The sequence below is a fragment of the Salvelinus fontinalis genome, chromosome 29 (assembly GCF_029448725.1).
Source record: "Salvelinus fontinalis isolate EN_2023a chromosome 29, ASM2944872v1, whole genome shotgun sequence".
Taxonomy (NCBI): domain Eukaryota; kingdom Metazoa; phylum Chordata; class Actinopteri; order Salmoniformes; family Salmonidae; genus Salvelinus; species Salvelinus fontinalis.
In genome coordinates, this window is record NC_074693.1 from 40,202,608 (window position 1) to 40,214,759 (window position 12,152).

The window sequence follows — 12,152 nt, forward strand, 5'->3', positions numbered from 1 at the left end:
TTTGCAACAGCGTATGATCTGAGAGATACTGTGTGTACATAATGACAGTGGTGAAAATGTATGTTGGTGAATAAACATTTGCCATGCCTCGGTGTCAGCACAAATCACAGCTCTCATTGAACATTCAGGTAAAATTTAATTGCATCGCATACAGGTGGAGTAGGCAAATTCCAGAATGAGTCTTAACTAACCAATCTTAAACATTCAGACAGGAATATTACAGTAGTTCTTCGTAAACATGAGTATCATTGACAACACTCCAAATAAACGAATACAGTGAAATGCTGACAGGGTTGAGCTTCTTCCATAATTAATTTTCGGTTACCCTTGTGTGCCACACAAAAAGAACTTTCAACAGCCAATATTATACAGTGGTGGTTTTCAATTGGGACCTGTATTGTAGCTAGCTGCCTTACAGAAATAACTCATTATTGGCGAGTGGACTTGAAGAGTTGGCCGATCTTCATGCAAACATTTTTGCATAGATTTGCTTCTCTTTCTCCTTTTCCTCCTTCACTTTCAACTGGATTCTCTTCATCTCGTTTCCAATCGCTGTCAAAGGATGAACAAGTAAATTCACTTGTCAGGCAAGGAAAACAACCTATCACGACGAAATGGCAAATCTATGTTGCATATGTCATGAATGGGTTTTGTAAATAAGTTACTTTGAGCATCATACTGCTCTCACTATTGATCATTTATTCTAAGTTCTAGTTAGCCTTTAGAATATTCAAAAGAACACGGCTGCATTTACACAGGCAGCCCAATTCTTAATTGAGCTGCCTGACACAAATGATCCCATGGATTGATTGTTACCATAAAGAAGCAGTACCAACCTTTGTCCTCTGGTGCTATTTCTTGAGCTTTCTTCAGATCACTCTGCAAAAGGTGAGAAATATTTTAGTGCGTTGACAGACAAGTCAAACTCCAGATATCGACCAATTCCGGATTAAAAACTGGAATTCTCAGTTGCTATACCCATTTCATTCTTACAGAATATAATTTATAAATGCCTCATGAGCTTTAGTTCAACAGTCGTACCCCATCAGAACCCAAAATACATGCTTGTGTCACTGCCACTGTCTAGCATCAGAACATGGTTTAAATGTTAATATCATGGATGGTCAGTCCTTAAATCCATAGCTCTGTCTATTTGAGTGGTTACATTTCTCCAGGCCCATTCCTCAGTTTTATACCAATACACAGGCCGGGTGACCGTTAATGTTTCATTTAAGGATTCTAGCATTAAGAATTGATTCGCCCCAACTCTTTGGAAGCAATGTTTTAGTGCAAATAAACCCATATGAATTATAAATCGGTGGTGAAAAACATCCTTGTCGCATGGGTTCCAGTCCAGAAAGAGAGCCCATTTTTGTTAGGCTGAGACAAAGGCTACACATTCTTAAGTCATATGGTTGGTATGATAAGAGTGTATATCAACTTTTTTTCTTTACCATGGCTTTACTGTAGTCCTTCAGTCCCTGCCAGGCCTGGGCCCTCCTGAACAGAGCTTTAGTGTTTTTCTGGTTCAACTCCAATGCCTAAAAAACAAGCAAACATACATAAATCAGACTAAATAGTGACTGCACTTCTCAATGTTTCTTTCCCTTCCTAATCAAATTGTATTTGTCACATGCGCCGAATACAACAGGTGTAGACCTTACCGTGAAATGCTTACTAACAAGCCCTTGCCCAACAATGCGGTTTTCAGAAAATAAAGTAAAAAAAGAACACAACATTGAGGCTATATACAGGTGGTACCGGTAAAAGGTCAATGTGCGGGGATACAGGTTAGTCGGGGTAATTTGTACATGTAGGTAGGGGTAAAGTGAATATGCATAGATAATAAACAGCGAGTAGCAGCAGTGCAAATAGTCCGACTGGCCATTTGATTAATTGTTCAGCAGTCTTATGGCTTGGGAGTAGAAGCTGTTAAGGAGCCTTTTGGACATAGACTTGGCACTTCGGTACCGCTTGCCGTGCGGTAGCAGAGAGAAGTCTATGACTAGGGTGGCTGGAGTCTGACAATTTTTTGGACCTTCCTCTGAACCTGCCAAGTATATAGGTCCTGGATGGCAGGAAGCTTGGCCCCAGTGATGTACGCACTACCCTCTGTAGCAGTTGCCATACCAGAAGGTGACGCAACCGGTCAGGATGCTCTCGATGGTGCAGCTGTAGAACTTTTTGAGGATCTGGGGACCCATGCCGACTCTTTTCAGTCTCCTGAGGGGGAAAAGGCATCGTCGTGCCCTCTTCACGACTTTCTTGGTGTGTTTGGACATGATAGCTTGTTGGGGATGTGGACACCAAGGAACTTGAAACGCTCAACCTGCTCCACTAAAGCCCCGTCGATGTGAATGAGGGCCTGTTCGGCCCACCTTTTCCTGTAGTCCACAATCATCTCCTTTGTCTTGCTCACGTTGAGGGAGAGGTTGTTGTCCTGGCATCACACTGCCAGGCCTCTGACCTCCTCCCTATAGAGACTGTCTCATTGTCGGTGATCAAGCCTACCACCGTTGTGTCGTCAGCAAAGTTAATGGTGTTGGAGTCGTGCTTGGCCACAAAGTCAGGAGGAAACTAAGCACGCACCCCTGAGGGTCCCCCGTGTTGAGAATCAGCGTGGCAGATGTGTTGTTGCCTACCCTTACCACCTGGGGACGGCCCGTCAGGAAGTCCAGGATCTAGTTGCAGAGGGAAGTGTTTAATACCAGGGTGATGAGCTTTGTGGGCACTATGGTGTTGAACGCTGAGCTGTAATCAATGAACAGCATTTTCACATAGGTGTTCCTTTTATCCAAGTGCGGACGGGCAGTGTGGAGTGTGATTGCGTCATCTGTTGGTTTCCGGGATGATGGTGTTGATGTGAGCTATGCGGGGCGGTAGTCATTGAGGCAGGTTACTTTCGCTTTCTTGGAAACAGGGGCAATGGTGGTCTGCTTGAAACATGTACCGTTGAAGTCGGAAGTTTACATATACTTATGTTGGAGTCATTAAAACTTGTTTTTCAACAACTCCACAAATTTCTTGTTAACAAACTAGTTTTTGCAAGTCAGTTAGGACATCTACTTCGTGCATGACAAGTAATTTTTCCAACAATTGTTTACAGACAGATTATTCCACTTGTAATTCACTGTATCACAATTCCAGTGGGTCAGAAGGTTACATACTCTAAGTTGACTGTGCCTATAAACAGCTTGGAATATTCCAGAAAATTATGTCATGGCTTTAGAAGCTTCTGATAGGCTAATTGACATAATTTGAGTCAATTGGAGGTGTATCTGTGGATGTATTTCAAGGCCTACCTTCAACCTCAGTGCCTCTTTGCTTGACATGGGAAAATCAAAAGAAATCAGCCAAGACCTCAGAAAAAAAATTGTAGACCTCCACAAGTCTGGTTCATCCTTGGGAGCAATTTCCAAACGCCTGAAGGTACCAAGTTCATCTGTACAAACACCATGGGACCACGCAGCCGTCATACCGCTCAGGAAGGAGAGGCGTTCTGTTTCCTAGCGATGAACGTACTTTGGTGCGAAAAGTGCAAACACATCCCAGAGCATCAGCAAAAGGACCGTGTGAAGATGCTGGAGGAAACGGGTACAAAAGTATCTATATCCACAGTAAAACGAGTCCTATATCGACATAACCTGAAAGGCTGCTCAGCAAGGAAGAAGCCACTGCTCCAAAACAGCCATAAAAAAGCCAGACTACGGTTTGCAACTGCACATGGGGACAAAGATCATACTTTTTGGAAAAATGTCCTCTGGTCTGATGAAACAAAAATAGAACTGTTTGGTCATAATGACCATCGTTATGTTTGGAGGAAAAAGGGGGTGGCTTGCAAGCCAAAGAACACCATCCCAACCGTGAAGCACCGGGGTGGCAGCGTCATGTTGTGGGGGTGCTTTGCTGCAGGAGGGACTGGTGAACTTCACAAAATAGATGGCATCATGAGGAGGAAAATTATGTGGATATATTGAAGCAACATCTCAGGACATCAGTCAGGAAGTTAAAGCTTGGTCGCAAATGGGGCTTCCAAATGGACAATGACCCCAAGCATACTTCCAAAGTTGTGGCAAAATGGCTTAAGGACAACAAAGTCAAGGTATTGGGAGTAGCCATCACAAAGCCCTGACCTCACTCCTATAGAAAATGTGTGGGCAGAACTTAAAAAGTGTGTGCGAACAAAGAGGCCTACAAACCTGGCTCGGTTACACCAGCTCTGTCAGGAGGAATGGGTCAACATTCACGCAACCTATTGTGGGAAGCTTGTGGAAGGCTACCCGAAACGTTTGACCCAAGTTTAACAATTTATAGGCAATGCTACCTAATTTACCAAAAACTAAATACTAAAACTTCTGAACCACTGGGAATGTGATGTAAGAAATAAAAGCTGAAATAAATCATTTTCTCTATTTTTCTGACATTTCACATTCTAAAAATAAAGTGCCGATCCGAACTGATCTAATACAGGGCATTTTTACTAGGATTAAATGTCAGGAATTGTATTTGGCTATGGTGTATGTAAACTTCTGACTTCAACTGAAGGTATTACAGACGGTCAGGGAGAGGTTGAAAATGTCAGGGAAGACACTTGGCAGTAGGTCGTTTGAGGTCTGTAATAGTTTGCAAGCCCTACCACATCTGTTAGAGCCAGTACAGTAGGATTCAATCTTAGTCCTATGTTGATGCTTTGCCTGACGGCATAGTGGGATTTCTTATAAGCGTCCAGATTAGTGTCCCGCTCCTTGAAAGCAGCAGCTCTAGCCTTTAGTTCCGTGTGGATGTTACTTGTAATCCATGGCTTCTGGTTGGGATATATACGTACGGTCACTGTGGGGACGACAACGTCATTGATGCACTTATTGATGAAGCTGGTGACTCAGGTGGTATACTCAATGCAATTGGATGAATCGCGGAACATATTCCAGTCTGTGCTAGCAAAACAGTCCTGAGGCGTAGCGTCCGCGTCATCTGACCACTTCCATATTGAGTGAGTCACTGGTACTACCTGAATTAGTTTTTGCTTGTAAGCGGGAATCAGGAGGATAGCATTATGGTCAGATTTTCCAAATGGAGGAAGAGCTTTGTACACATCTCTGTGTGTGGAGTAAAGGTGGTCTAAAGTTTTTCCCCCTCTGGTTGATAAAAGTATAGACTCAGAGCTACAAAATGGCATATCATAAACTGCATTTAAGGAATAATGGTCAAGTAATTCTGCTTTGAAAGTTGATAAACTTGTAATCTCTTTTGAGAAAATGTCCTTTGAATGTTTTGGTACTACTACTACTGGAGAGCCCTTTGTCTACACCCATTCAGCATCGTTCACACCCTCTTAAGCTTTAGCCCCACCCATCTCGTTTCGCGCTCGGAGTGTTCAGAGTACACACTTGGTTCTGGCCAATGATTTGTTTACCTCTGGATAACATGAAAACAGCCTAACCAGCTCTGCTGGCAACAATTTCATTACGCTTTTTTGCCAACGTTTACTGACACCAGCCATATTCAACGGGTGTTGTACACTTTAGCTTCAGACATGTTGCTAGCTAGGTAAACAATGAACCTAGCTAGGTAAACAACGTAAGATCAGGCACACGTCACGTAACGTTAGCTAATGAGCCAACCAGCTAACGCTAGCTAGTTAAACAACAATGAAATAGTGCCAAATCATGTTGTTACTACCCTGCATGAATCTGCTGGGAGCTAACCAACCAGGTTCAATGTTAGCTAGCTAACATTAGGCTCTAACTAGCAAACAGTTCTGGGATACAAATAATAATGTCATAAACGTAACGTTAGCTAGGGAGCCAGCCAGCTAATGTTAGCTAGCTAGCTAACAGTACACTAACTTGAAATTAAACCACTTTGTCAAAATTAGACACGTGTAATATCTGAAAATGTAGCTAGCTAGCGCATGATGGATGCGTCTCCCTGTCACGGATGCCATGCCACGTTCCCTTACTTTGAAGATGTAATCCGGAGTTGTTTTCTCCATCTCTTTAGCTATCATACTCTAATTCCACTGATTTCAAAACTTGATCCTCCAGAAAGTGGAGAGCAACACTTAAACAGCTCCACTGCACATTTGTTTTAAAAGCCACGTTCGATAGGATTACCAACACAGACTGACCAGCTCAAATAGACAGAAGCCTTCTATATGGCAGACCAATCCAAACTCCTCTCTCAGCATGTCCAGCCCACTCATCTCAGCCAATAATGGCTAGTGGGAAGGTTTGTTTCTTTTTCTGTGGCTTAACCAACAAGGCTCGTAATTTAACAATTGTATTCGTATTTACAGATGGCATACAAGTATATTATTAAAGCACATGAAAGTTCATGTTGCAGAAGGCATTTCTGTCAAAAAACGCATTTTGATAAAAAATTAAATACCGTTAGAATGGCTCTCCTGTGAAGTTGTGACTTGCGACATACGCCTAGTTTCCTGAAACGGGTCACAATTGGTTAGGTGCGAGTAAAACGGCAGCCATCCCCCCGGCGCCATAAATACTGAAAAATAATGTTTATCTTTAGATATAACTAGAAATATTACGGTACTCTACAAAAACATATCCTGAGTTGCATTCACAATGAGCTCCATAAAGACTTTTATAGTACTGACCACGAATGGCCTTTGAATCTTTGCAGTCGTACCGTAGTCTAGTGGTGGAAGTGTGATGGGGCTGGCATATCTATAAATTGTTTGCATAATTTATAATCCACTTTATTAAAAAGAATAATAATAATCCCATAACCCTACCACCTCTCCCCTGATTGAATAGGTCTGACACCAATTATTCGACTGGTCAATTGCTTGGTCGATACGCTGTTGGTCGACCAAGATTTTTTTTTGTCGAGCAGTAGCAAATATATATATATATATATAAAAATGTGGGGCACACGAGACACCTGTCTTAATCGTGCCAATCGAAGTGAACTAATCCATTGCGGAGGCCTAGGGGATGGCACAGTCCAAGAAGGGGTGTGGCTGCACAATGCACATCTCTCTCCATAATGCACTCTCTCCCACCAATTTGTGCACATTCATTGTTTCATAATGTCAGTGTGAATTGTTTGCGTTTGATTGTTAGTGTCTCAAGTTCCCATTACATATATCACCAGTAGTACATTTACCATTAATTCCTATAATTTATCATCTACAAATGTTTGGTTGGTTACGGTAATGTCTGTTAAGGCATTCAATATATTATTCCAGTCTTTAACCGTTCTCATTGTAGGAGCGGACACGTTGTTTGCAGAGCACACAACCAATGCTGCACTTGTGAGAAACACGTTTTTGTTTATTTCATTCCATTTGAGTTGTGTCAATTTAGTCATTGTCTTTTGTTTGGAGCACTCCTGTCAATGTTGAGTAATGACGCCACCTGATTACGCATAGAAGTAGCCCTATAGGCTACCTGGATGCGTGCAAATGTTGGCTTATAAATGTACCCATTTGGAGATCTGATCGTATTTCTGATCGGCTTAATGCACCACCACTAATGAGCTGTGGAGCTTCTCAAAGTAATGTATTCTTCACCTCAAACAGCAAGCAAACAAAGTCTGTTTTTACAGACATTGACAATTTCACAATGTTTTTGAAAAATCTTTCCAGCCCTCTCCCTTTCAATAACCACTTAGCCTGAAATGTCATGCTCTGATCCAGTGGAAACATCATAACACAGGCCTACCTGATTACTTCTTATCCCTTGCGCAAATAGCCTACAGCCGTGTCTGTCCTAAGGTCAATGGCGCGGGAAACTCTGAGTGCCCAGAATATGTTATACAATGTTGCATGGATCTTCAGACGGACCCAAGTTCATAGTTGATACAATGTTTCAAGTTCGTTGCAGACAGGCCATGCATAGCCAATGTGATTTATAGGATTTTATTAGGATATTTTCTTACCTGCAGGCTGTACTGTTTTTAGTTGTTAGCTTTATAAGCTATTTTTGTCTGCACAGGACTGACTGTTTAATGCCCCCATATTGGCCTAAAATACTTACCTCGTCACAGCTGTCCATGGCTTCCTGCCAGAGCTGCATCTTCAGCTTACAGGCAGCGGTGTTGAGAATGCAGCTCACCGCCGTGGGCTCCAGCTTCGCCTGGGCTTTCTCAATCTCCTGCTCATCACCGGCAACCGCCAGATACCTGGCAAGTGACAATTTTCACCAATTAGTCCTTTGCTAGGCTGGTCCCAGATCGGTTTGTGCCATTTGGCCAACTCCTATGGTCATTGTGCATTCAAATGCATGTCATGCTGTAACACAAGCAGGCCTAGTACACACACACACACTGTAAATCACAGTGGGAGTGGAGTGAACCCTGGACAACATTTCACCTGAGAGCTTTGGAGTACTTCTTGACTGCAGACTGCCAGTCTTGGTTCTTGAAAAAGTTGTTCCCAATATTCTTAATATCCTCAGCAACAGATTGGACTTTGTCAACCTAACCAAAAAGACAACAAGTATGAGACTTTTATGCTATTTTCACAATCAGTGCTGCATCAGCATTTCACAATCACAGCAATTCATAGTTCATGTCCCACTTAATTTTGACAAAAAAAAATCAATCTACATAATAGGGGTGTGAACATTTAAACGAAAATCGGGATCCTTAACGTTAACACCTCTAACCAAAAAATAAATAAATAATAAAATGAACATCACTGTGCAGTTATCACAAAGCATATTATTTTCCTAGTCATAGCCTAACTAGACAATAGGCTATAAAGGCCTGGAGAAAGTTGTGTAATTTAAATAGAACAAGAGAGGAAGAGGCTAACTTTCGGCAAATTTGTGAATGTGACAGACAAGACATTTCGAGATACAGATTACCAAGACATGTGTACGGTTCTATCAGCCTGCCCCCTCCTCTCTCGCACTGGCTCGCCTGCTCTTTGCTAATGAATGAATGTCTAGCTGGTGGCGACCTGCCTATACTGTGCCCCTCCCCTCTCTCTCCGTCCCTCGCTAGCTCACTATGAAAGACGCTAGTGTTTGTGTTCTCGGCAACTAATCTGTCTCCTCCGTTCCAAAAATAGAGAATCTTTGTAGTCGATTCCTAGCGGAATCTAATCTTGACACTCAGAAATGGGAGTCGACGTGCAAGGAGTCGAGGAAATAATTATTTTAGAGTGGACTCCCCACCACTACATTATTGTCATTAACAGTTGGGGAAAAAGGCAGAGAAAGGCAAGCGACAGCAGCAAAGTCCTGTATGGCAATACTTTGAGAAGTTAAATGAGAAGGAAATGCAAACTTTGTGAGGTGGAATTGAGGTACAGTAATACAGGTGCAATCAGTGTTTCCCCTATATAAATTTAGCAGAGGCGGCCCACCACTCCAAAAGATATGGAGAGGCGTTATAATTTCCGTGATTGTAAAATGTTTTCAGTGTAAACTAAAAGCAGATATAAAGCACATAGAAAAGATAATGGAGCTATATATTTTTTCATAAGATCACCTTTGAGACTGACAATAACCAAAATAAAAAATCAGCATGAGTATCTTCAGAGAACCGTTTAGAGAGAAAATAAGCGAGAGGTAGGCCTTACTAACATCTTTTAAATCAAAGTCGGCGTCCTCTGGGTAGTCTGGATGTGTGTCCCCTGAGCCGTCGTTCGGGGCTCCTCCCCAGTCGTCTCCATGTTTATGCTCACCACACTCAGCAATTACACATGGCTATGGGGAAATAATCAGAGCAGAACTGTAAATACACAATGAACATTTCACAAGTGTCACACACTACAGAAAAATACTAGGTAATCTACCTGCTGCAAGGCAAAACATACAGCTTGCTGCTGCCTTAATGTTATTGAATGTGGCAATAGAGTGGTAGTTATTCTCATTGATTGACCTTGAGAGGTGTGTCCTCGTTAGTCTCTATGGCCTCCAGTGTTTTCACCAGCCCCAGCCCCTTCAAGACTTGTCCAAAGACAACGTGTTTGCCATCTAGATGAGCAGTGGGCACAGTGGTGATGAAGAACTGGGAGCCATTGGTGGCGGGTCCAGAATTGGCCATACTCAGCAAGCCCTCTTTGTCGTGCTGGAGAGGACACAGACACCCACATGTTAATTCAATGATGACCAAGAAAACAGAAATAATTTGTTATGCTGAGGGCTATGAGTTTTCCTATGACTAAAGCCCTGACTTTATACTGGTCAAGAAAATCTCCTATGTTATTCTAAGCCATTCTGAAAATCCTTACCTTGTAATGGAAGTTCTCATCTTCAAACTTCTCCCCATAGATGCTCTCCCCTCCAGTGCCGTTCTGGTTGGAGAAATCTCCTCCCTGGATCATGAACTGCTTGATGACTTAAATTGATTGACAGCGTACATGTTTGTGGTCATTATTGATCTTACTGCAGTTTGTTACCATAAAATGGATGTACTACTGCAATATAGGCGTGATCTATATCTAGCTTTGTGTAGGCAGGGCAAACCAGTTTTGGTGATTTCTAGTATTTCATCAAAATAAATCACAATACATTTTTGGACTTGTTCAGCAGTTTTTACCTGATTAAGTACAATACAACTGGAAATTAATGTTTAACATTCTATTTATAGTCCACAAAGGTAATTTTACAATTATGCAGTTGCTGCTTCCTCCTGTTGACAAGACATTGATAAATAGCCCATATTGATCATTATATAAACTGGATGGTTGAGCCCTGAATTCTGATTGGCTGAATGACATGGTATATCAGACCATATACCACAGGTATGACACCATTTTTAGTTTTACTGCTCTAATTGCATTGGTAACCAGTTTATAATAGCAATAAGGCTCCTTTGGTGTTTGTAATAAATGGCCAATATACCACGTCTAAGGACTGTGTCCAGGCAAATCCGAGTTGCGTCGTGCAAAAAGAACAGCCCTTAGGATTGGTATATTATCCATATACCACACTTCCTCAGGCCTTATTGCTTAACTAGACCCTAGTCCAGCTGTAAGCAAGCAGGTGTGATCTGCTGGCTAACAAACAGTGGAAATCCACAATACTTACTCCTGTGGAAAGGACATCCTTTGAAATGGAGTGGTTTTCCTGTGGTTTTGCCAGTTCCCTTCTCACCAGTACAGAGTGCTCGAAAGTTTTCAGCAGTTTTGGGGACAACATCGGCAAACAGTTCGAACACGATTCGGCCAACTGGTGACAACACAGCATGACATTATGTGGATAGTTGGGTCTTTAAAAATGCAATTTCAAAGCAGATGTAACTCAAAACAAGCCCTTTAGTCCTGAACTAGTTAATCTGGTAGACACTGGGGTGTTGACTATTTACGAAAAACATGACAGCACGTGCTTGTTGCTTCGAATGTAGCATTAATGTATCAGGCGAATGGATATTAACAAATTAGACAAACTGGTTATATTTAGACAATAAAACTGGCTAACAATACAAGGACCTAAATGGTTCAAAATAGCATACGAATTACAAATGTGTACTTTAATATACATTGGTCGCTGTAACGTTAATTTAAGACCATGCTAGCTAGCGTGAATGTGCTTTTTCTAGAAACCACCCGGTGCTGCTAGCTAGCCATTAGCCTAGCGTGTCCAGATGAATGACTAAAAGCGCTTTATTGAAAATATCCTAACCTCTTTCACCACCAATGTCTACATCAAAGAAGACAAGGGGGTTTTCTTTGTTTGAAGGCTTGGTCACGGGTGTTGCGTTAGACATTTCTAAAACTCTAAACGCCAGCTAGCTAAAGTTACTTCCACAATACTCCTGGTTGTCAGCGTTTCGTCAGCAACACTCAAAAAAGAACTTCCGGGTCACGGAATTTCGGAAAAAATTACAAATAAAATCCCCCCACGTAATAGTACAGAAGTGTCATTAACCTGTATTTATTCATGATATGAAACGTTGTCTACACATTAATAATGATGAATATTTGTTCATATTTAAGTGACATTTGCATTAAATGTGGGTTTTAAAACATGTTCCAAGGTCAAATAAATGCCCCCAACGCAGTACTCTTATAGAGAGAAAGCTATTCGAGGTGCTGAAGTAAAAGTGGGGTTAGGATTCCTCACTAGGATCTGTATGGTGTTCCTTCTTGCGGGACTGAGGTCTTTATGGCCAGCAAGACTTTCTACTCCATTAATGAAATAAACTATAGGCCTATAAATTACATATTGGCTTAAAGA

General features: G+C 41.8%; 1 protein-coding gene across 1 annotated transcript; it reads right to left on the minus strand.

Annotated features, from left to right (window-relative positions):
* Positions 1 to 116: 116 nt before the first annotated feature.
* LOC129827976 (peptidyl-prolyl cis-trans isomerase D-like) lies at positions 117 to 11,768 on the minus strand. Its single transcript, XM_055889304.1, has 10 exons — positions 11,598 to 11,768; positions 11,004 to 11,144; positions 10,205 to 10,311; positions 9,853 to 10,041; positions 9,555 to 9,677; positions 8,336 to 8,442; positions 8,001 to 8,145; positions 1,455 to 1,541; positions 837 to 879; positions 117 to 552 (listed from the first exon to the last, which is right to left on the minus strand). The coding sequence occupies exons 1-10, from the start codon at positions 11,680 to 11,682 to the stop codon at positions 464 to 466; spliced, it is 1,116 nt and encodes a 371-aa protein (XP_055745279.1). The 5' UTR covers positions 11,683 to 11,768; the 3' UTR covers positions 117 to 463.
* Between the last annotated feature and the right edge of the window lie 384 nt (positions 11,769 to 12,152).